General features: G+C 26.1%; 1 protein-coding gene across 2 annotated transcripts; it reads left to right on the top strand.

Annotated features, from left to right (window-relative positions):
- Positions 1 to 27344, top strand: LOC136072049 (amidase-like). Of its 2 annotated transcripts, none has more exons than XM_065820086.1 (4): positions 1 to 774; positions 3057 to 3236; positions 8907 to 9224; positions 26681 to 27344. In XM_065820086.1, the coding sequence occupies exons 1-4, from the start codon at positions 195 to 197 to the stop codon at positions 27148 to 27150; spliced, it is 1548 nt and encodes a 515-aa protein (XP_065676158.1). In that variant the 5' UTR covers positions 1 to 194; the 3' UTR covers positions 27151 to 27344. The 2 variants fall into 2 exon arrangements, with proteins under 2 accessions (XP_065676158.1, XP_065676159.1); XM_065820087.1 differs by lacking the exon at positions 26681 to 27344 and adding an exon at positions 18205 to 18815.
- The last annotated feature ends 188 nt before the right edge of the window (positions 27345 to 27532 follow it).

Below are 27532 nucleotides of genomic sequence, written 5' to 3'. Positions count from 1 at the left end.
AATTAATGACATTTTTCGAAGTACGTTAAATACGTTGAAAATACGTCTTAAATACGCCATTGTTTGCTAGGTAGTTTCCACTTGGCATGACTGTTTAAATAGGTCTTTCGTCTTAATCGAAATTTCATTTTCAAAACTTTCCGGTGAGTTGTTCTTATAAACATTGAAAGTGATACTAAGAAAATTATAACGACATGGCTACAGAAAATTCTAGGACGGTATTGGTTCCTAGTTTAGATGATCTTCAAAAAATTAATCAGTGTTACAATTTAAAATGCACTTTAGACGATCTTTCAATTTACCAAGAAGTTATGAAAGGACCTGTTGAAGATTACAACTTTGTAGAAAACTTTTTACTTCCCTCCGTAGAAATTTTAGGTGATCGCACATATCTATACCCTTTAACTGAAGATAATGAATATCTTGCTTGGTACGTAAAATGCAATATTAATGCAAAAAAAGATGGAAAGTTGGCTGGTAAAAAGATTGCAATTAAAGATAATACTGCTGTTGCGAATATACCTATGATGAATGGTTCCAAAGTTTTGGAAGGGTACATTCCAGAGTATGATGCAGTTATTGTTCAAAGAATACTTAATGAAGGAGGTATAATTATTGGAAAGACAACATGTGAAGATTTATGTTTTAGTGGAGCAAGTTATATGACAACATATGGTCCAGTTCGAAATCCGAATAACACAGAATACTCTGCAGGGGGATCAAGTTCTGGAAGCGGCGTTGTTGTTGCAACTGGTGAAGCTGATATGGCTACAGGTGAAAAATGTCACAATATTTTTGTTTTCAATTTGATTTAAAGCAACATCAGTACATTTACCAAAAATGTAAAATATAAAAAAAACATTTAAATTTAATTTAAATTTTGTTTAAAACAACATAAGATTGATTGTTGTTTAAACAAGATTTTTTTGTTCAATTGCAAAAAATCCATCTATTCACATGTTCCATTATTTTGATGAACTTGTCTTTTATTTTTTCGATATCTTCATTGAGTTTTCCAACATTTTTTTATGATTCCATGAACTCCTATTTACTTGACAAATCAACCATTACTTCAATAATTTCATTTTGTGTCTTTGTTAATTGATTACTCAATTTAGATAACTTGTTTTTACACATGGGTTCATTGTCTCCGAGAAACTGAATAACTTGATGATTATTTTACATAAATATCTTTAAAATCATTTTCTTCCTGTTTAATGTTGACACTTTTTTTCTAATTACTAATTTGATTTTTAATTTCTTCTTTTTACCCTTTTACCATCTGCTATCAAATTTTGATCCAATGGAAATCAAAAAATAATACTAATTAATACTTTATTTGAAGACTTTTTTTTAACAGTTTACATGAAGTTAATTGATTTACTTTTAAGTCAACATAAACATTACAAAATATAAAATTTATAAAATATTTACTTATTTTATACACAATAGTAAACCGTTTAATAAATAATTTATGATATTTTATTGTTAAAATAAATTATTAATTATTGCCTACTATCTGGTTATTTTAATTCATGCCACAGAATGCAAAAGTTACCACAAGTAATTTGTGTATTGCATAAAGTAGCATAAGAACAAACCCTCTTATCAGATATTTGTATAATATATATATATATATATATATATATATATATATATATATATATATATATATATATATATATATATATATATATATATATATTTTGATCATTTTTTTTTTTTTTTGCGTAATAATATTGCTACTATTTGAAAATAAACAACAATTTTCAAAATGCTATACTTTAGCTAGAAATAATTGATAACTGCCATTTCTCATTGAAAATATATTAAATATGAGTCATAAAAGCATAATATTTCACTTAAAATTCTCCTAAGCAATTTATTTTTTAAAAAAATATCTACATAAAATTATAAATTCACAACTTCCGTGTGTGACTTCCTTGCGTGATCATTCATGAACTGCATTTAAACGATTGCTGTGACTCTATGATACATAGAGCAATCCTGTATCTTTCTGGAAAGCATTACTAATGTTTAAAATATTATTTTAAAAAATATATATCGCTGAAGCTTATATTTTTTGAGGAATTAAAGTTTATTTATCTAGTAACTAAAATTTGAGTTTTTCTGCTCTGTGCGTGATTCGGTTTCAATCTTAATTTATTCTTTGTTAACATTACTAATGTATACCATTTGTTGTTTACAAAATATTTATATAGGTTAAAATTAAATGAAAGCAATTTGAAGATTGCTAGTTTTATTATTATGAAAATAATAGACATAACATATATGAGTTTCTGTGCGTGATTTTTTGGAAATGCCCTACCAAGAGTTTTGTGTCAAACACCCATGAATGGGCACTATTACTACTACTACTATTCTACTACTACAACTACTAATACTACAACTACTGCTGCTACTACTACTACTGCTACTACTACTACTACTACTACTACTACTACTACTACTACTACTACTACTACTACTACTACTACTACTACTACTACTACTACTACTACTACTACTACTACTACTGCTACTACTACTACTACTACTACTACTACTACTACTACTACTACTACTATTATTACTACTACTGCTACTATTACTATTACTACTACTATTACTACTACTATTAAGTTCTGTATTATTATAAAGAAAAACAAAATATATTAGTAGGGTTGTAATCTAATAATCCATAAAAAGTGCTACTGAAAAAAAAAAAAAAAAAGAATTTTTAAGAATAATCTTTTATTAAAAAGCAATCATATTATTTTGAATTACCAAAATCAAATGATAGTTTTTTAACAAAAATATTATTTTCATCTATCAAGTGTTTTTAATTGTAACTTTTGTTAAGTTTTAAGACCACTAAAATTATTTTTTATTCAAAAAATTTTTAAATCTAGTTTTGTTTTGTTTTATAAAGCAAACCTAGGGGTGTAATAATTGGAATTTTTTAAAGAAAGTAATTTTTACCCCACCCTAATGTGACATTCCTAAATTATGGTATACACTTTATTTTTTTATTTTTTTTATTTTTTTGGTTATAGGCGGAGATCAAGGTGGATCAATAAGAATACCAGCCAGTTGCTGTGGTATTGTTGGCTTAAAACCAACTCATGGTTTAATTCCGTACACAGGAGCGATTCCGATTGTTCCTGTTATTGACCATGTTGGTCCTATGACAAAAAATGTAGCTGACTGTGCAATTTTTTTAGAAGTTCTAGCAGGTATGTAATAGTATTTATTTAATTCAATTTAATTTGCTAAAAAGTTATGCATATACATAATTATACTGAAAAATTAAACAATGCATAAATAGATTAAACATAAATTTAATAAATATAGTTTACAATAATTCTAAATTGAAAAACGTTTTATGTGATACTGGTGTAATAGTAGAGTGCTTATTACATAAGAAAGAGATACAAAGTTCAACTGTGCAGCAGTTTTGTTTGTCAAGGTTTGTGTGGCTGAGAGATGAGTATAATAATAACAAAGAGAGTAGCCTTCTTGACTATAATGTTTCTCTTGGATTTGGCAAGCTAAAGAATACTTTTGAGCTATGGAAGCTGGGTGTTTGCACTCATCAGAATAAAAGTCCAATTGGTTGCATGACTAATTCTGACTCAGTATCACAAAAAAATGGGATCAGTGTACAGAAATAATACATATAATAATACATATCAATGCTGAAACAGAGATAATGTATCCCTGCAGAACCTATTACTAGCTTATTGGAGCCATTCCTATAAATATAACCATACAACCGAAGCCGCTGCTTGAGGAGGAAAACACCAAACTAGCATTTAGTTGTGAATGTATATACATTTTTAGCAGTATGTGATACTAAATTCGCTAAGAGAATTGTGATTTTATGGTTTTAAATTGTTGATTAACCAGTGAGCTGTTTTTTTCCATCAATTTCTATCCTTGAGTTTTGAATGAAATAAATAAAGCATCATCTTTTAAATGTATTTTCAACATATATAATGAAGCTATTTTTGAGATTTTCTACTAGAGAAAAAGGGTAAATATCAACTGCAAACATTTCTGCAACGTTGTTATGAATTAATTTAGACCTGTGATCATAAATGTGTTAAAGCTTTTTTTCTCTTGAGTGTTTTAAACAAAGTTTATGAAATTGATTTTATTGAAAATGAAATGAAAAACTTGCCTCATTTAATTTTTCTTTTAAACATATATTAAATGTGTGTTTGTTTATATATATATATATATATATATATATATATATATATATATATATATATATATATATATATATATATATATATATATATATATATATATATATATATATATATATATATATATATATATATATATATATAAATTAGTAAAAAACACTTATCTAACTTTTTTTTTCAACTTTAAGTTTCACCATTGCTGGATCATCAGGAAGAGTCTTCCTGATGAGGGTGACTCTTCTGAGTTACATCAGGATGGCTCTTCCTGATGATCCAGCAATGGTGAAACTTAAAGTTGAAGAAAAAGGTTTGATAAGTGTTTTTTACTAATTTATTATTGCTCTGTTCTTTAAGAACATTGAGCACTCTATTTGTAAATTACACTAACATAATTTACATATATATATATATATAAATATATATATATATATATATATATATATATATATATATATATATATATATATATATATATTATATATATATTTTATATCTATCTATGGGCTTTTGTGGTATATAGATAAAAAAGCTTATGGATAAAATAAAATTGATTACATTTAGTAATAGTTTTTTAAGTTTTATACTGTAATGTTCAATACTTCAGAAAAACAATTGTCACAACGGTTGTATTTCTAGTGTTTATTTATTCAAGCACTGTAATGTTTTTTAGAAAAATTGATCGAAAAAATGTTGCATATGACCAACTTTTTAAACTATATTTTAATATATTTTTAGACTGCTTTTTTATTGAAATGATTTTTTTATAAATATTATTTTGTGTAGCATTTCTTCTTATTTTCATATTTAAAAAGTTCCTTTGTTACTCTTCTTCTTTGAAACATTTCTTACTAATTTGAAAAGTTTGAAAATTGAGACAGAAAGTAATTATAAGAAGATTTTTGTAATTAAAACTTGAATGAATGAGTTCAATACTTGAATGAATAAGTTCAATTCTTTTAAAATTGTTTTTGTAATTAAAGTTTAAGTTTTAAATAAGCGTTTGTGTATTTTTTTTTTTTTATGTATTTTTATTTATGTATTTTTTTATTTATGTATTTTTTTGATTAAATTGTCATTTGATTAAATTGATACTAAATTAAATATGCAACTATAAAAAAATTGTGTATTAAAAATTATATTTTATTTTTAAAAAGTTTTTATTAAAAAATATAAAATTTAAATAGCTTCTTGTTTTTGTTCTTGTTTTTTTACAGTTTTTTAAAAATGTATTTAAATGAAATTCTTACACTAATCATTTGAAACTTATGAAGTTTATTTAAAAATAGTAATGTCAAAACATTTTTATAAAACCTTCAATTACGAATTTTCAATTTAAAATTGCTCACAAAAACATAACAATGAATGAACATTTTTTGGCTTTTATTATTATTATTATTATTTTAACTTTTATTATTATTTTACTATTGTATAATTACTTATTAAAGCAATGTTTTATTTTATATGCGCTATAGGTTTTTTACTATTTTTGTTTATGTAAGTAAAATACGACTCAACCTAAAAAACATTTTGCTGTTTTAATATGCTGTTTTAAACTAATTTTGCTGTTTTAAAAAAAAAAAGTATATTTGCACAAACTTTATTTCGCCAGTGTTAACTGATTTACACGGGTGTGAAGGCAGTGCAGATGATTGCCCCTATTCCTGCTGAGGTCTGTATGCGTATAATATATATATATATATATATATATATATATATATATATATATATATATATATATATATATATATATATATATATATGTATATATATATATATATATATATGAAGACCTCAGTGGAAAAACTGGCATTGTCACATTTAAAAAGTATTGAGAAAGTATTTATTGATCATTAATAAAAGTCTTTATTTAAAGCAAATGAAACTAAGCAATTTAAAAAAATTTATATTATAATTATTTTATTTAAAATTTATTCAAAAACAAAACATTTTGTAATTTTTTATACAAAAATTTTTTTTTCTTTGCTTTAAATAAAGACATTTATTAATGATCAACAAATACTTTCTCAATACTTTTTAAATGTGACAATGCCGGTTTTTCCACTGAGGTCTTCATATATATATATATATATATATATATATATATATATATAGAACCCTTAGATGTTGTCCGAAAGTTTTTTCGATATTTTGTTGACAAAAAGTAAAAATTAAAATGCAAGACCGGAATTTTTTTTTTTTAATAATGATAGACTGCCTGCCCCAACCAAACCCTCAGTCGATGTAGCAGCACTCCCTTGCGGGTCAGGCTATTTGTCAGTCGATGTAGCAGCACTCCCTTGCGAGTCAGGCTATTTGTCAGTCGATGTAGCAGCACTCCCTTGCGAGTCAGGCTATTTGTCAGTCGATGTAGCAGCACTCCCTTGCGAGTCAGGCTATAAGATAGTCGATGTAGCAACACTCCGCGCATGATTTACAGAAAAAAAATAAAAATAAAAACATTTTATTAAAAAAAATAAAAATAAAAACATTTTATTAAAAAAAATAAAAATAAAAACTTTGTTTATATTGTTAAAAACATTCAAAATGTTATAAAAACATTCAGAATGTTTTTAAAAACATTCTGGTCAATTAAATTTGCGTTTTTGTGGTTTTTTTAAAAAACGATTAATTTGTAATTAAATTAATGGTTTTTACTTTCGTCCAACACGGAAATGTTGGACGAAAGTCAAAAGTAATTAAAAGTGACGTATGTGTTGGCGTAAGAATCACTTTTTTCCTTCCGCTCTTCCTAAAGCCAACAAACTATAGATCTATATATATATATATATATATATATATATATATACATGTATATATATACATATATATATATATATATATATATATATATATATATATATATATATATTATCCTATAGTTTTACATCTAAATTTACCCATTGTGGTAAAAAATGGCTCTTAACTATTCTTTGATATATAACAATCAGCTTTTGTGGTTTTTTAAAAAACCACAAAAGCTGATTGGATTAAATTTTGATCATTATAACTGAGTAATGTAACAATTTTGTCAGTAATTATTAGTTATTGATATTTTTAAAGTTGTTTAAAATCTATCCAAAAAATCTGTAACAGCAACTGGGATTCCACTAACAAAATTGGCTTTGTTAATTTTTTTAATAAAAAATATGATGTTAAAAATCATTTACAAATTTGTTAATGCAACATTATTTGTGTAAGACTTGTTTAATGACATATTGCAAAAGGTTTTGTGAATGTTTATCGACTATGTTTAAAATTGATAAAAAAGCAACTTTTTCTTATTCTGAAGACAAAATTTAAATAAACATTATTTATCGTTTATTATTTGTGTTTATTGCAAATTTATTATTGTGAGTTCCCATAATGAAACCAAGCTGTCTATAAACACAAAATATTACAACAATAGCATGTTGCATAAAATTCTTTTAATGACATTTTATTATGCTAAATATTACCAGGCATATTTTTCCAGAATAATTAAAAAATACTACATAACACAACCTAGGTCTATATTTGTAACACCGCTTGGCACTAACTGCTACCAAGTAGCACCACAATTTAGTAACACTTTATTTATAAAAATATTTGAACTCCAGGAATAGTTTAAATATTTAAATCATAAATTAGTAAGCGACTCATAAAACATTTCTTATACTTAGTTATTACCAATTGTAGTATAAGGAAGCACTAAGAGATTAGTAATAAACAGAGGGTCTCATAATTAAGTATAAAAACTGGTTTTGTACTAGTAAATAAATTTATTTTTACCTCAATAATGTAGAATTCCAGCTTCTTCCAAACTGCTGACTACGGGTTAACACAGTAAATTTCCCATCATACAAATCTACTAAAATAAAACCATGTTTCAACATTAGGTAAACTAATAAAGCAATGAAAAAGGTAACTAAAAAATGAATATAATTATGTACGAATTATTGTTATGTATAAAAAGATATAAATCATTTTAGCTTAAGATTATTATAAACAGTTATAAAAGTTTAACAAAATCTAATTTGTAATCTGTGGTGAATAATTAGAGCTGTAAAAATTTTTTAACAAAAATGTTCTGATAATAGTCTTAAACTAATTTCTTGTGATATCGTTGAATATCTGAAAGTAACTTGAAAAACTAAAAAAAGAGTTTAATAAAAACTTGATTCATATAAAGTTTTATTTTTAATTTAAATTTAAAAACATTTATTTTCTTTGATTGATAATGCTGATGGAATTACTTCTGAAACTAAAGTATGTAACTTAAAAAACATAATAAAAAGAATATTTAACATAGCAAAAAAAAAAGAGGAAAGATATAATGATGTAACTTTGTAAATTCTAATATTAATATTTAGATACTAATTATTGTGAGATTCATACTTAGTTTTGTTCATAGTTAGTTTCAAAGCTTTGAAGACCATATAGAAAAGCCTAGAAACTACTTTAAAAAAATCTTAGAAACTACTTTAAAATGATGTAATTCAACAGTAAACCTTGAGCGGGAGTATTTATATTTAAATTCTAATGCAAACACACACATATAAGTGTATATGTAATTAGTTGATATTTTAATTAAGTAATATAAAATCTTAGTTTATATAATTTTATACTTTTTTATTTAGTGGAGGGAGGGTTTGTCTAGTTTATTTTAATATTGCTCTTAAACTCATTACAAAAATTAAATCTTTCTATTGGTAGGGTATGATACTGGAATTGATTATCGTCAAAGCCCATTTGCGCCTGTTTATGAATACTCTAAGCTTATTTATCCATTAGTAGTTCCTAAAAAGAAAATTAATGTTGCCATTCTAGAAGAAGGACTAGATCTTTGTGATAAAGATGTTAAAGAGACATTTAATCAAGCGGTAAGTTGGTTAAAGAAAAGTGAGTTTTTGAATATAAAAACAGTTAGTTTGCCTCTTCACAAGGAAGCATATCGTTTAATGGTACCTTTGTTTTTTGATGGTGTATTTGGTTCAATGATTGATGGTTGTGGTTATGGAACTGGATTTGCAGGTTTGATATTAAATTCCAATTTATATGTATGTATGTATGAATGTATTATTTAAGTATTTCTATATTAGGAGTACTTAGGCTATAAGCCAATGTGAGATTTTTTTCTTTTAAAAGGATCCTATTTTACAGAGATGATATAAATGAATAACAAAAGATAACTTAATATTTATTTTTTAATTTTTGTTTAAAACTATATTGTTTGATTAAAATTTGATAATTTATGATCTCAAAGTTATACTTTGAGATCTTGAGAATATGATAAAAGTAAAAGTTATACTTTGAGATCAGTGTTTTTACTTTATTTACTTCAAAACCTAAATTTATGATCATGTAATCAAAATACGCATTGAATACCTTAAATCAACTTAGTTTCTCCGCGCAGCGACCTTGCTCGGCAAGGTTCATGTTTCGGAGTTAAAGAGTTGAGAGAGGGTTGCACCACGAATAACAACTAAAAAAATAAAAAAGACAAAAAAATGAGTAGCCTCCTCGACTGTAGTGGCCCCCCTCGGGCCTTGGGGAGGTAAATAATCTAAAAAAAAATAATAATAATAAACTTTATTAATTTGAGAACATTCTTTGAAATCAACAGTTACTTCTAACAAATTCATTCGATTAAAAATTAAATACAAACTACAGTTTAAACTTTTAATTGGTCAGTAACGAGTTTAATGACATGGTAATTTACAACAACGTTTTTATGCAAAAGATCATTGTTAAATACCATGTAATTTTTTGTTGGTATTGTAATATTTTGTTGGTTAAATCAAGGCTTATATTAGGTTGTTTATTTAAACAAAAATAAAGTTGTTATTAATATTCTATAATTTTAAAATATTATGTTTAATAGGTATGATTACTATTGTTTTGTTTTTTTTAATTATTATGTATTGTATTCTTTTCTTTATTTTTTTCTTCTTTTTTTAATGCTACTTCTTCAAATTGCTTTATTTTTTTGTGTTTTGATGAATTGAGAATCTAGCAGGTTTAAGGGTCATGTATGATAACATACTAAGTATATTTGCAATAAAGTTTTCTAAGTTATGTGCATCTTAGTCTAGCTTTATTAACATCTAGGCTCTTGATGCTAGACTAGATCTACCATCTATATCTACTCTGATCTACCAAATATATCTATTGTTACTCTTCTGCATCTATTTAAAGCAATATTACAATTTAGTGAAAAACATAATGAAAACCTTTTTAACTTCTTATTAAAAGAATTACTTTTTATATTACGTTTTGATTTATAAACACATAAATATGATAAATATTCTACCAGATATATACTTAAATTTTTTTTTAGTGAAAAACGTTTTTTTATGCTTTTATTTGTTTATGATTCAATTTGATCACAAGAACTAAAGATTTTTTCATATCAATAACACTAATGGGTAATTCCATGTCAAATGACCCAGAAATTTTTTAAAAATGTCATCATATATCTCAGATTTTGCTGATTTTCATATAGTTGAGAATACTTAGTAAGATAAGAAATCCTTAAAATATTTAGCCTCTGGTTCCAAGAATGGTCCTGAAATATGACCATTTTACTTTTAACAGATGTTGGCCAGGCTTCTTTTGTCCCCTCAGAGTTGCAACGTTTATTTAGAGGTTTCAAGTTACATAACTTCAAAAAAATTTGATCAATTTACTAAATAATTTGTACCTGACTATTTTCAGGTGTGACAAATCCAATTAAATGATCAGAAATGTAATAAATTTTTTTTAAGTACCTGTATTTATTAATTTAAATAAATTTAGGCAATTTTTTATACTTCTGATTATAATGCTCAAGAAACCCATGTGGCCTTGATGATATCGACAAAATTTTTACAAATCATTCTATAATTATTGAACTTTCAAAAAACATAACGATTTTGATCTGCAAGTATATGGGTTTTCATATATGGATAACAAGGCACAGTCCCCACTTTTTTGTAGCTGAATATTGCAATTGATTTTTCACTACCTTCCAGACTAGCTGGAGCTCTGAAAATATTTGCGATTCTGTAGTGCCGATAAATGTGCATGGTAAAGTTGTTTCTACTTTTTTTAGCAGAATCTTCTGATAGATTTTTCACTGCTTTTCAGACAAACTGAGCTCTAAGACTTTCAGCATTTGTGTAGTCCTGATGCACATGTATTAAAATTGTTTCCATGGCAGATGACCAGGGGTCCATAAGGTTGGGTCATTGGGTACCATGCCTCACTTTTCTCAAAAAAAATCTTAAAGTAAAGATAACTAAAAATATTGTCATCAGAAATTTTTTTGGTTTATACTTGTTTCATTCAAAATATGTACTTTCTTAAAATGTTTAAAGAAAGTACATATGTTTATAAGATTTTTGATTTGCAAGTATATGGATTGAAAACAGTCATCCATCTAAAATAATGATTTTAACAGAATTTTACATAGTATAATTTAAAATTTTTTGAATTAAAAAAAATTGATATTTTTTAATGCTAAATGCTAAATGCTAATGCTAAATGCTAAAATAACAGGCATGTTTTCTTATTCTAATATTCAAAGCGTTCAACCTAATCAGCAAACTGACATCAATTTATTGAAGTTTGATGAATTCATTTTATGTAAGTATGACACATATCATTGGATTAGTATGATAAATGAAATTGACAATATTGAGCAAGATGTTATGGTAACATTTATGGACCTGTGCACTTCTTTTTAAAAACCTTTCTGACCATCTAGAGCAGATGAGTATTGGGTTCCAAGTGCCAAAATAATTTGTATTATTGATGCACTTGTACCAGCAACTGTGTGTATGTATACTTTAATTGTGGACTCATCTAAGCAAGTCTTAACACAATCTTGACACTTTACACTTTTGTATTTTATTTTTTAAATGATTAAATAAAATGGAACAAGTACAAAGCAAAAAAAATTTTTGAAAACAATATTTTCAAAGTTATTTTTACTTTATTGAAAATGCCAGAAAAAAAAAATTGATAATAAAAAAAAGTAAGGCATAACTCCCATGCTGCCATGGTCTGGGCCCCCTGGTTGTGTGCCCTGGAAACAATTTTAACAAACATTCATCAGGGCTATACAAATGCTGGAAGTTTCAGAGGTCCAGTTTGTCAGGAAAGCAGCAAAAAATCACAAGATTTTACTACAAAAAAGTGAGGCACTTACCCCAGTCCTCCCTGATATCTTGGGGCCTTGAAAACAATTTTAACATGCACATTCATTGACACTACAAAAATAATAAAATTTTCAGTGCTCCAGCTTGTCTGAAAGTTAGTGAAAAATTAATTGCAGTATTCTGCTACAAAAAAGTGGGGACCGCGCCCTGTTATCCATATATGGAAATTCATATACTTGCAGATCAAAATCCTTATATTTTTTGAAAGATCGATGAATATAGAATGATGTGTAATATATATTTTTTTGATATCATCAAGGCCACATGAGTTTCTTAAGGATTAAAAATAGTTATATTAAAAATCAAGGCCTTTAATTGCATTGAAAAAAATAAAAATTTTAAATTTGGACCCTAGTTTTGTGTTGCAAACCCTAAAAAAGTCAAGAGATTTACCGGTAGGTATTGAGATAATGGTAGATTCTATGAAAGCTTAAACTTTTAGCGTTTACTTATAATGTAGCAAGGTACTTCTTTGAAGCAAATTTATAAAGTTAGTAGAAAGCATATAGAGGTTATAGCATAAACAACTAATTGGCCAAAATTTATCTCAAAACAGCTCACTTTAGAACCCCTTAACTCTGCTCAAGAACAAAATTAAAAAAATATATTGTTTCAATGAGAAACATCATAATACTCTAAATTAAAAATAAATATAAAATTATCATTTTGTTTTAACGAAATGGAAGAATGCTATTTGTTTTTGTAATGTTGGTAAATTTTTCTAGTTGAGCACTTTTGTGAAAAATCAGCAGAAAAAAACAACAACAACAGATCAGAAATAAATATTGTCTTCTTTTATCTAGTATTACAAAATAAATATGTATAATATAAAAATATGCACAAATATAAAGAATAAATATAAAAATGTACAATATAAATTTGTAACCAAATAAAAAGTTATAAAAATCTAGTTTATCAAGATCACACACACACACACACACACACACACACACACACACACACACACACACACACACACACACACACACACACACACACACACACACACACACACACACACACAAACACACACACACACACACACACACATATATATGAATTAACGCATAAAAGAAAATATAGTATAAAGTAATTTGGCTGGTTTAAATGGTTTTAAGAAATTTGGCTTAATTAAAAAAAAAGCATAGTAAACTCAAGATAAAGTATTAAATTTTCAATTTCTAGATTTATGATCCTAGATTTTACAGAATGATTAAGACAAAAACCAACCAAAAAAAAAGCTTATTTTTGTCTCAACAATCATCGCACCGCTTTTTGAAACAATCGAGCATCTATGATAAAAGTTATTCAATTAACATTATTACCAGGATTATTAGTTCTAAATAAACATTTAGTTTACCACTTTATCTTTTGGACACCATTCCCAAATTTTTGCATTAACTATTGTTTTGTGTTTTTTCATGAAGACACCTTTCTAACATGTTTTCATCAGATATATCAATAAATATTGGCTTAATTATGTACCTAATTAAAACAGGCTGTGCTAGTTTTTCTTTATACACATGTTTCAATAATATTGTCTGCTTGAAATTTGCAACAGGATTAATAGTTCCATAACACATTGAATGTCTTACTTTTGAAAATGATGCATCAAATTTACAAAACCACAGCTTTTGTCCTTTTCCAATTTGATGCATTGCAATTACTAAATAAAGTTTTATGTCAAAAAATCAGAAAATTTATTTGAAACTTTTTTACTGGTATAGAACTTCATATACCATAAACACTCAGTGCAATTGAATAGCAGCAAAGAACTTTTTTTATTTAATGATTTATATTCATGTTATTAGACTTCATCTCACAGTCAGGGCATGTTTGAGCAAAGGCAAGAGATTGTATAATAACATCCACATCAATTACAAAACTATTGGACTCATTTTGATTACTGTATGGTTGTGGGATAGCTTCATCATCAACAATAAAATAGTTGATTGAGATGGTGAAGTTAGGCACAAAAAAAAAAGATGGTTCTTCGTTACAAAAGTATCTATATTTCAATAAAAAACTAGCAATCATGATTTTCTTCCTCCTATTTAGAAGCACAAGTTTTTCTTCTCCTCAAAACATTAGTTTTTAAACTGTTAGAAAGTTAGTATATTTGTTTTATTCTCCACTAAATAAAAAATAAAAAAAGAATAATAAAGAACTTAGGCTATATTTAACATCAATAACTAAAAAAGATAACATTAGCTTTCAATCTACACCTAACAAGAAATTAAGTATTATTTCAGTACAGTAAAGTGGTTTGTTTATTAATATTTGGTGTTTGTTGCATAATTTTTATGATAAAAAAGTCAAACTATCACTCAGTATTTTTTAAAACCTTATTTTCGAAAATTATTGCTCAAACAGTTCAATAAGAATCAACATATAATCCATATTCATTGCTACACCACTGCTATGGAGCAATACACTTTAGTACCTTATTTTAAATAATAAATCAAAGCATTTAGACCATACATTTATCATTTGATATTTTTGACAACCTGAAATTATTTTACTATAGATCCTAATATTTTTACTGACAACTAATTAAATAAACTAATATTTGTCAAATAACAAATGAGACTTCACTATTAAATAGAACATATATATATATATATTATATATATATATATATATATATATATATATATATATATATATATATATATACATATATATATATATATATATATATATATATATATATATATATATATATATATATATATATATATATATATATATATATATATATATATATATATATATATATATATATATATATATATATATACAGGGCTTGTGATAAAGCGAGCGCGATCGCGCTCCGCTCGTAAAACGCGCTCGTAAACGGTATTTTCAAACGTTCTAGGCGCGATAAACAACGCTCGTTCAGCTTATAACGAGCGTATAAAATAACGCTCGTCCAATAGTTCGGGATTATTTTTTTATTTTCATAAAATATTTAAAAAAGATTTTTTATTAAAGATATACTATTATCAAAGCACTAATATAAAATATAAAAAGCACTACGTCGTTCTCTTTTGCACTAACGTAATGAATGAGCAGTTTGAAGTCGTTAATAGTCACTAATTTCTATTATGGAATGTGCACGTGGAAACACAATGTGAATACAAAAATGCGCAAATAAAATAAGAATAGAAAATTAGAAAACCACTATAGGAAAATTAAAACTTTATTTTTAATCTATTTAGAGTATTTTTAATCTTGTGAAAATATCAAGTAAGATTTATTTGATTTATTGTTTGTAATATTCCACACATCGTTTATAATAAAAATAAATATTAATAATAGAGTAATTTTTAAAATTAGTTTTTGTTTATAGTATAGGTTTTTTTATTAACTATTATTTATTTTAACTCAAATTTAAAACGATTCTGTTGTTTAGAATGTTCGCAATCACATTCGAAAAGTAAACAAAGTAATAACGTCAACGTTTATTAAATGGAAAGTTATTATTCTAATTTATTATTATTTCAAATTACGTGTTATTTTTTTAAGGTTAAAAAAACGTAATTTAAAAAAGAAATTTTAGAAAAAAATTAAATAATTAATTTGAATAAAAAATATCAAAAAATATAAAAACCATTAACCGTTAATTAAGTTTACCGCGTAACATTTTAAAATGCATATATCAAAACAACGAATCAAAACACTAAATTATACTTCAATACTAAATCAATAAGAAGTTGCGTTTTTGTTTGATATTATTTTTTTATTAATATAAATAGTTAAAAATAAAATCGCGATCTGACAATATACAAGAAGTTTGGAAGTATAAAAATCTACTTCGTTGAAGTAGTTTTTTGACGAAAGAATTATGTAACAAATAAAAAAAGATATAAAAAAATAAAAAGCTTTTTATGAGCATCGCCTTCAGCAATTTTCATGATCGCGCTCGCCGACGTTATTTCGAGCGCACATAATCACGCTCGATGAAAACATTTTCTAATTTTACGAGCGCGATTTAACACGCTTGACGATTTTCTTCATCACAAGCCCTGTATATATATATATATATATATATATATATATATATATATATATATATATATATATATATATATATATATATATATATATATATATATATATATATATATATATATATATATATATATATATATATATATATATACATATATTTATAGACAATGAATTATGTTCATGTTAAAAAGGTAATATATAACTTAATTAACTAACAATAACTATAACAAATTTTTTATGAATTTAACTCTCCAAGTTATACATTATAAATATATTTATTAAACATAAAACTACTTAAATGAATCTTTTAATAAATATAAGTTTATTGAACTTAATAATGGGAATAATTTTTTTTTTCCTTCAGACTGAAAGTTTCAGTAGCACCAATTTACAGCTTATTTATTTGTAGGCACACACAAACAAAAATTATTCTGATAGAATAAAATAAGAAATTTTTTAGAACTTTCATAGAATTTCATCTTTTACACTTTTTTTTACACAAATTGTCAAAATGTGACAACAAAATCTGTAGACAACAAAATGTGCAGACAACAAAATGTGTAGACAACAAACTGTGTAGACAACAAAATGTGCAGACAACAAAATGTGTAGACAACAAAATGTGCAGACAACAAAATGTGCAGACAACAAAATGTGCAGACAACAAAATGTGTAGACAACAAAATGTGTAGACAACAAATAGTATAAAACATTTTAAAAGAGTATGTATTTATTACTGCAAAATGACATTATTAGTAAACAACATTTTAATAGAGTATGTGCTAAAGGATTCCTTTTACAGTCATAACTTAATTTATAACTACTTCCTTTAAGGAAGTAGTTATAAATTAAAAAAAACTACTTTTATTAACCTTTAACAAAAAGCAATCTAAAAACTAAAGAATAATTTATAGGGACATATACGCTATATTTATCACAAGTTTAAAAAAATCTTATTGCAAATCTTAACAAAAAAAGTCAGTATATGTGAGCTGCGCAAATATTTTAAAGCTATGACAAAGTAATAGTAGCTTCTACCTATTGTAACTTTTCTTGCTTAAATCAATTAAATCAAAGCTGAGCATTTTCTGAAGATGTTTTGTGAATACCATAATTTGAGAGTTGAACTTACGAAAAATAAATCATGAGTTTTGTATTGAACAACTGCGCAAGTTTTGTGAATACAAAATTAGCAAGTTACGCCAAACTTATGCTTAAAAATGTTTTGTGAATTCGCAGTCAGGTCATTCCATTGGATTTGTCTGCCCCAAAAATAGCCAGTTACAAATTTTTAAGTAAAAAAATCAAATATTTTTAAAGTTGTGTGACTTGAAACCTCTAAAAAAATGTTGCAATTCTGAGGGTATTCTCAACTGTATAAAAATCAGCAAAATCTGAGATTTATTAAGAATTTGCTGATTTTTATTCAGAGAAGTTATTTAGATAAAAAACTTTCAATTTCAAAATCTTGTTACTATTAAAATTGATGTTATTATTTATAATAAAGTTAAAAAAAACCATTTACTCTTTTGATATAATTATTTTACATTTTATTCCAATTTTTTTATTATTTACATTTTTTTACAATTATTAATTTTCGAGTGTTTGTTTTTTTAGTTTGCTATAGGTTTATAAATTTTAACAGACTATAAAGTTTTTTGGAGTAAAAAATTGCAACTGTATATATATGTTATAATATTTAACTTTTTATTGTAAAGATTTTTTACTTGCATTCAGTTTTATGCTCTGAAACCGTTCATTAAAGAGTGCAATCAAATGAGCATTTAATATTGATTTAGGGGTGCAATCTAAGTCACTTGTTAAAAAAATGAAAGAAGGTTATAGTGAACATTTATCAGAGACATCACACAACATCAAAACTATTGTTCTTTTATCCAACTTTATCAAAGAAAAGTATGGACCATACTATTATGCTAAAGCTTCTAGTTTGGTTGTTCACATGCAGCAACTCTATAATGACATACTTCAGGATAACGATGTAATCATTATGCCAACTCTTACAAACTTGCCATGTAAGCTTCCATTGAAAGATACACCAACAAAAGATATAATAGCTAAAAGCTTAGACATGATAAAAAATACTTCCATCTTTGATGGAACAGGGCATCCAGCTTTGTCACTTAATTGTGGTTTTTTTGGTGGTTTGCCAGTTGGTTTAATGATTGTTGGAAAACATTTTGATGAAGTTAGTGTACTAAATGCAGCTGCAATATTTGAAGCAATATTCATGCAAAATTTATAAAATCAGTTTTTTGTAAATTCTTTTAACTTTACATTTCAGTTATTCTGTTTAGTTTTTTTTTCATATTAATATTTTTTTGTATTACTCAATCTTATTATATTATTATGTATATATATACACACAAATAAATACATATATGTGAGCCTATCTCTATGTATATTTATATGTGCGTACATTTCCATGTTACAAACAAGAGTTTTTTGTTGTGACAATTGTTTGAATGGCTTTAAATTGCGTAACAAACTATGCCATTGGATATTCAGAAAAACTTAAACCTTTTCAGCCTGAGTGACATAAATGATTTTTCAGTTAGTTTATATAGTTAAAAAAAAAAAGTTTAAAGGAATAGTGTTAGCTTATATAGTTTGCAAGGAATAGTCTTAGGCAAAAATCTTTTAAAAGAAAGTAGTTTCCATTACACAAATTAAATAAAAAATTATATACATCTTAGTCAGACAGAAGGTGATGCTTTATATGTTAGATGTTGCTGTAAATCTGGTATAGATTGATGTTGAAAGCATGTTAATATAAACAATTAAATTTAAATTTTGTTTCATGTGATATAGCATTGCCTTAGTGTTGCAGCAAGAGCTCAGCAAAACTGTGGAAACTCATAAACAATTAAGTTTCTTTTAATTAATGTGATATGAAAAAAGGTCAAACAACTCATGAGAAGGCTTTTTTACCCATTTGTATCATGGACATTAGGGTACAGTGAGATTCTTATGTTTTTGAAAAAAATAAAATTTAAGCTTAGGAAAAAGTATATTCTTATGTAAAATTAACTTTTAAGGTAGGTTTGCTATGGATCACTTTTTGATTAGAAAATGTCTTGATACCCAAATTTTCATATTTAAATATTAAAATAACATAAAGTTAAATTAATATAAAATAAATGTAACCCATTTTTATGTAATTAGACTCTCATAATGAGCCCAGTGCTGAATCAATTTTAAAATAGATTTTGACTTTGCTATCCACCATTTAAAATCGGTATAAGATTGTAGTCTATTTAATATTTAGTCTTATTATTATTTAATTTGTTAATTGCTATTTAATTGAGTTATTTATAAATTATGTCAAAAGCTAAGACATTACTAGAATTTTATCATCCATCACTAGATCATCATTCATCCATCACTAGAAATTCAGAGTTTATTGGACCTGGAAAGGATTTTATTCCTAGTGAGCTGCCTACAAACAGAGCAGTTATTCAAAAAGGAATTTTATTGAAAGAACAAAAGAATATACAATAAAAAAAATATTCTAACAGAGATCTTGCAAACAATCTAGTTCCACTTGTTTTTGCTCAATGGAGAAAAGTTAAGTTTCAACAACTAGTTATTATTGGTGAGAAATCGTTACATTGTTGAATAAAATTGCTTTTAGAGAAAGTAGAAAATGTTGCTTGGGGCAGAACTAAAGGAAAATTAAAAGAAGAACTTATATTAAAATTCGATTTTGATAAAATATTTACCAAAATGTCGGTTTCGGCACCAAACTAGAGTATTCGAAATTTCGGTTTATTTCAGTTTCCGCTTTGTTTCTGTTTTGGTCGATCACTACCAGTTGATGTTTACTTCACTTTAAAACAAGATAATGAAATTAAATTGTTGGTTGAAAGACTTCTAAAGGAAAAGTTTCCTTGTAACAAGATTTTTAGATAAGAAATCAAGAAAAAACTTTATGTCAATAAAAAACACAGCTATGGCTAGCATAAGATGACTATATATATTGTTATTTTATTGAGCAGCAAATGCTTAGATAATGAGTTAATAAAAATAAACATAAAAAAACAAACTAGTTTTATTTTATAGGTTTGGAAAATGAGCAATGATAAATGATTCAAATGCACAGTTTCATTCTATTATCAACAAAGAGCAGCACATTACCTTGACTATAGAACCTGGCAGTCAATATCTTGGTCATTTTACCCCAGATGCACCTATTCATCCAGATAAGTCAGCTAAAAAGATTGCTGAAGTTGTTTATTTTTTGCTAAAACAATATAATCTTACTGAATCATGTTTAGTATTTGGAGCAGATAGTACTTCAAATAACACCGGCTGGAAAGGTGGTGCTATAGAACATCTTAAAATACTGTTAGGTCACAAGTGCCACTGGGCCATTTGCATGCTTCATTCAAATGAGTTATTTTTACATCACTTAATAGAAGGAATTGATGGACCAACATCATGTAGTACTGGATTTTATAGGTCCTGTAGGTAAATTTTTTTCTGGTGTTAATAAAATGAAGTATAATCCTCATTTCAAGGCTCTTTCAGACAGAGAGAGCTTTGTTGACATTCCAGAAACAATACTAAAAAATATGTCAACAGATCAAAAACAATCCTACAAGCTATGTAAACCAGTTAGAATTGGTCTGCTGCCACCTAATCTGAGAGAAATTCAATGTGGCCCCTTAAGTCATGTCAAATGGCTCACTACTGGGATGAGAATAGTCTTTATGTGGACAAGGAAACATGACTTAACAGAGCAGAATTTAAAGAATCTAGAGTTACTTGTCTTATTCTATTTACAATTTTACTTTAAACTTTTTTTTGATATAAAGGTAATGACAAACTTGAAGATGCTCTCTATCACATTCTTTCTCAATTGAGAATTCTCAGAAATCAGCCTGGTAGGATAAAAGAAATTGTGGCTCCCTACATCCAGTTAGGAGCTTGGTATGCAAACCATGAAAGTATTTTAATCTTTTTGTTATCCAGTAGTAATGCAGAAGACTGCAACTTTGCAGTTGACCATATTTTGAAACAAAGGGGTAATGGTATCCTTGGAGATATGCAAATTTGGCCAAGAAAAACACCTAAACTGATCTTTGCAGCAACTGCTCTCCAGGAGCTAGTTAAATCGAAAAACAGAAGAAGTACAAGAACCTGTTTTTACTCATTCCCTTACTAAAGATAAGATGCTATTGCTAAGATTGACACCTTTAACAACTCCTTCCTTAATAACTCTTTAGTTCAAAATTTATACCCAAAGAACTGAGCTGTAAAACAAGTGATAGTAGCATATATGTCAATAGTTGGACCAGATGCAAGAGATGGATTTATTAGAACTAGTGCTCAACATAGAGAGTTGTTACCTGTGTTTAAAACAAAGAAAGAAATTTTATTAAGTTTAATTTCTAAAACAATATAAGAAAGTCTTAAGAACTACAAAGTCTTTTTACAAAGAACTTTTTACTTTTTTACAAAGAACTTTTTACTTTTTACAAGAACTTTTTATTTATTAAAACTATATAAAAAAATATATTTAATGCCCCCTTTTCCTGAAAAGCGCAAAATCTGCACTGCAGATAGGATCTATGCAAAATAATAACTATCAAACAAGTATTAAATAAACTGCAATTGTCTACAAATATTATTTGCATTCAATTTTTTGTAAAATAAAATAAAGGGCATATTTTTTTTTTAAATGAGATTTTATATATTTTTTCAATTTTTAAAAGTGCAAATTTGGGTATCTAAATTTTGTCAGATCCAAGAAATATTTTAGGAAACTCTATTTAAAATTTAATTTTACACAAGAATACATCTTTTCTTAAGCTTTTAGAGTGAAAAAAAATTCTTGCTGTACCCTAATGGACATTAGTGTTGCATCAATATCCAAGCAATATTGCAAGCAATAAAGGAATTTTATGAGTTTATATAATCTGAGAGAAGAAATAGTGTTAGTAAAAGATCTTTTCAACAAAAAAAATTACAGTTGCACATCTTATTATAAAACATCAATATTTACACCATATTTATTAAATACTGCAAAATAGTTTATCAAAAATTTTAAACTCTACTAGAAATGACTAAAAGCAGCTTTAAAATAGTTACTACATTTATTGGAATCAAAACTCAGCCTGTTTCTTTGTGCAGCAGCCTTGTTGTCATGGCAACCTTTTTTAAGGTTTGTTTGTTGGAGTTAAGGATTAAGAGAGAGTTGAAAAAAAAGGAAGATAAAAGGAAGAAAAAAGGCTTTTAGAAGACATTTAATTTCTTGTTTTGACTTGTTACACATTGCATAGAGTATTACAACTTCTACAGAAAGTGTACTTCATAATTTTTTATATATTTCATTATTTTCTGCTTCATTGTTTTTTTGATATTAGGTTAATTTTTTAGGTGCATCTTTTTTTACATTACAATAATAAACATTTTATCCTTGACAGTAATAAATGTATATTTCTATAGAGGGAACAGTCCATCAAAAAATAATGTATGGACCTTATGACATGGCAATTCTTCCTATTTATGCAGATCAATTCAGTTTGAAAAATCAATGTTGTTTACTTTTTCTAATTTTAAAACTTTATTCAAAATATAGTATTTAATGTTAGGAACATCAAAGAGAAACTTTAGCAGTTTGATCTCTTTTTTTTGTTGTTGCAATTGTGTGCAATTATTTTTTTCAAAATGACGTTCTTTAAATGTGAAAAATTCATTAATATATAAACAAGCATGCTAAGTATTTAAATAAAAGTATTTAAATAAATGTAAGTATTTAAATAAATGCAAGTATTTAAATAAAAGTATATACAAGCTTCTGATTTTATCATGCTTATGTGTTTTAACTCCAAAATGGCCAATCAAATTAAGTAATGCTTTATCTCCAAACAAGAAATGTCATTTTTTTTGTTATTCTAAAAAGGTTCTAGCCAATTAGATTTCTTTTTATACTTTGATAACAGTTTCAAGATAGCAGACTACAAAACTGTACAAATTTCTTGCGAGTCATAAATCCCATAGTTCAATTATTAAGGAAGTTTATTGTTGTGAGTAGAATGTAGAGTAGTGTGTACTGATGTGTGTAGTGTAGAGTGTGTATATTGGTGGTAGAACTGTTAATTTTATTGCATCAGTGTTAGTAAAGGTTTTGTGGGTTAGTCACACAGTTAGCCACACAATAGCCACTTTCACAATGCTATCTGAGTAGTGTCATGGTTTCGGAGCTTGACCTGCTATGGAAATTTCAAAATAAAAGTTTTATTTAATGTATTGCATAAGACATAAATCTTGAGAAAAATAACTTTGAATTTTTTATCCACATTTTTTTAATGATTTGGGAGTTAAATAAATTACAAATAACCAAAAAATATAATGCTTTTATGTTGTTAAACAATTGTTTTATCTGTTTTATATTTATTTTTTTCTTTGTCTTATTTGCAGCTGGTATTCATGTTTGTTGGTATTATTTAATTTTGGTAATTTTTAAATTTCCTAATGTGCTATTATAAAAGTACCATTTTGTTTTGCACAAAATATTGTGATTTTTTGTTTTGCAGTGAAACTTCACAAAGTATTGTGATTTTTTGTTTTGCAGTGAAATTTCTCAAAATATTGTGACTTTTTGTTTTGCAGTGAAACTTCTCAAAATATTGTGATTTTTTGTTTTGCAGTGAAACTTCACAAAATATTGTGATTAAATTGTGGAACAAAGGCCAAAAACTAGAAATATTCTGGTTTGATATACTTCACAAAATGGATTCTTTATTTTTTTATATAAATATGAAAACTAATATGTAAACACAGACATGATGCAGTTTATTTCTTTTTATCTGGAATTTTTCTTTACTATTTTTAGTAAATTTGATACTAATTATTTTTTAATTGCTAAAAAAGCTTTACACCAAGGAGCTTTAATAAACAGGAGGCAGCATCAGGTGACATTTCTGAAGTAAGTTTTAAAATTTTGCTTTCATCTTGGCTGCTTGCTGGTTGATTGTCTACTTCAGTTCGTTTCAATAATATTCAAAATGCTAAAATAAGTAGCTGCATTTCAAATCTCTCCATCAGACACCATGTTTTATACAGTATCAAAGATTCTTGTGAAAATAAAAACATGTGAGTAAGTTTTTCTTTTTTTACTAATAACAAGAGAAAATAGTATATACATATTTATTATTATTGTTAAAGAAATTGGATATGTACTAAACCACGTATTTTAGTACAATATACAAAAACCAAATGTGAGTAACATTTCTTTCTAAAGATGTTCTTTTATAAAAATTTTGTATAAAAAATTGTTTTTAATTCATGTAAAATACACCAACACTGATTCATTATCCTTTACATATAAAAAAATTCTTTTCCTTAAACTTACTTTAACTCATGTAGTGGTATGCAGAAAAACATTTGGCTAACTTACTTTAATTCCTGTAGTGGTATGCAGGAAAACATTTGACTAGGTTAAAAGAAATAATAAAGAAGTCTGTTATTTTTAATGATGAATGCAAATTAGTCATTAGGATCTTGTTGCTAGGATATATTGAAATGTTATGCAATCTTTGTTCAATTTATTAGTTTTTTATAAATCAACAAAAGCATATATAATACCTCTTATTTACAGACCATAACATGTTTTATTTTAAATCTATATTAAATTGTTGTTGTAGAAAGCTGCATAAAATAATAATAAAATAATATTGCAAAAATTTTTTGCAATAATATATAAAAAATTTTTGTTATTTTTAAACAACCATGCCAGATTGTTTTTTACATTTTTTTACCTTATAAATATAAAAGGTGTTTAAAATAAAATATCTTCTGTTATTGGTATGTATGTAAGAAATAAAATGACTATAATGATGTTTTGTTGTTGTTGTTGTTCTAAAAGTCCTTTATATCTAGATCCAATCACATCTAAATAAAATCCAAACTCTCAGTTGATGTATGTTCTGAAGCCTCCATTTGAGGTATGTTCTAAAGCCTCTATTTGATGTATATTCTAAAGCCTCTGCATTTGAATATTTTATGTATAGCGTCATGGCTATTTCAGTATAGCGCCATCAATGATGTTTTATGCAAGTTTGAGTGTGTCGATATTTGTATGTATATACAAGGTATTTGTATTTCTAGACAAGATGTTTGTATGTATACACAAGCCTTGGCTGAAATAGCTTGTAATTGCGCTTTGCACTCCCTAAGCCAGTTTACACAAGCAATTTATGGTCCTGTAAATGTAAAATTTAATAAATTTTGTAGGAGCAGGAGATCTTTTTAAATGAGTTTTTTTAGTTATGAGATTATCTCATAACTAATTCTCATAACAATTTCAACAAATCTCATAACAATTTTTCTTGGATGGTTCATTTATCGGTATCAATTATCCAAGAAAAATTGTAGGTATCAATTATCCAAGGAAAATTGTAGCTAGAATTGTTAAAAAAGCCACATTAAACAAAGTTAAGGCCACGTGTTGTAAGGTCAAGGTAAAATGTTGCAAAATCAAAGTCACTTTTTACCAGGCCGATACCACATGCTGCAACACCATATCCCAAACTACATGTTGCAAAAATACGATCAAGGCTAAGAGACTTAATGAATCCAAAAGTAAAAGGTAATTAGAAATAGATTTACATGAAATCATGAAGGTGTCAGGTGAAAACACGAAGGTGTCAGAAAGATAGTCGATGCACCACAGTTCATACAAAAACGTAATTTTTTGTAAATTCAAAAATAAGTATGTTGATAAATGAGTATATGCCCAGTCTAAGTATATGATTATTGAAGTCTTTGTGAATCAAAGATTAATATCAATAAGTACTTAGATCTGAAGAAATGAAGTGATAAAATTTTTTTTAGATTTTTGTTATTCTTAAGCTATTCCAAAAAGAAACTTATTTAAACTTATCATTTTTTATTACTATTTGTTATTTTTTTTATTGTATGAATCATATCTTTTTTAGATTTATCATTTCTTAAAAATCTTTCAATTATTATAACTTTTATAATAATCCTCTTTCATATAATCTTTTAATATTTTTAACTCAGAGTCTTTTTTGTTTATATTTATGTGTAAGTTTTAATTGATTTATTAAAATATTTTAAAATGAAAATAAGTTTTTTAAATTAAATACCCACCCAAACGTTTTTATAAGTATTATTAATAATTATTTAAAATGGTCTTTTTTTTTTTTTTTTTTTTTTCTTTTTTTTTTCCTTGGGGTGATAGTTTTGGTTTGTATTCAATTTATTTTACGTCATTTAATGTTAATTTAGGGGTGCAATCTGAATCACTTGTTAAAAAAATGAAAGAAGGTTATAGTCAACACTTATCACAGATATCGCATAATGTCAAATCTGTCATTCTTTTATCCAACTACATCAAAGAAAAGTTTGGACCATACTACTATGCTAAAGCTTCTAGTTTAATAGCCCACATGCAGCAACTCTATAACAACATACTTCAAGAAAATGATGTAATCATAATGCCTACCCTAACAAACTTGCCATGTAAGCTTCCATTAAAAGATACGCCAATAAAAGAAAGAATGATTAAGAGTGAAGACATGACCAAAAATACTGCAATCTTCGATGGTACAGGACACCCGGCTTTGTCACTTAATTGTGGTTTTGTTGGTGATTTGCCAGTTGGTTTAATGGTTGTTGGAAAACATTTTGATGAAGTTAGTGTGCTAAATGCAGCTGCAATATTTGAAGCAATATTCATGCAAAATTTAAAAAATTAATTTTTTAAATAACTTCAAAGATCGCCATATAATTTAAGAAAGATAATTTTTTTTTTTTTGATTTAATTTTTTTTTTTTTTATTTTAGATATTTTAAAATGAATTTTATTTATTTTTTATAAATGATTATTTATTAATTTTTTTTTTTTTTTTAATTGTTTGTCATTTTAAGTGTAAGAAATTTTACCGCAATTTTATAGCGATTTCAATAATTTTTATAATAAAATTTTAATCGTATAATGTATAATTTTTTTTTTTTTTAAAGAAAATAATGATAATCATGGTCAACAACGCGGGTTTTTTTTTATAGAAAATTCCATATCTAGAATTTTCTTTAACAAAAAAATTCTTTAGAAAAAAAGTATGTCCCCCTCCCCCCCTGA

The sequence above is a fragment of the Hydra vulgaris genome, chromosome 15 (genome assembly GCF_038396675.1).
Source record: "Hydra vulgaris chromosome 15, alternate assembly HydraT2T_AEP".
NCBI lineage: Eukaryota > Metazoa > Cnidaria > Hydrozoa > Anthoathecata > Hydridae > Hydra > Hydra vulgaris.
This window is presented reverse-complemented; position numbering and strand designations above follow the sequence as displayed.

Excerpts from the sequence above, each read along its gene's own strand:
- LOC136072049 (XM_065820086.1), top strand. The coding sequence starts at position 195 with ATGGCTACAGAAAATTCTAGGACGGTATTGGTTCCTAGTTTAGATGAT. Across the intron at positions 3,237-8,906 it reads TTTTTTAGAAGTTCTAGCAG|GGTATGATACTGGAATTGAT; the intron begins GTATGTAATAGT and ends TTCTATTGGTAG. Across the intron at positions 9,225-26,680 it reads TTATGGAACTGGATTTGCAG|GGGTGCAATCTGAATCACTT; the intron begins GTTTGATATTAA and ends ATGTTAATTTAG.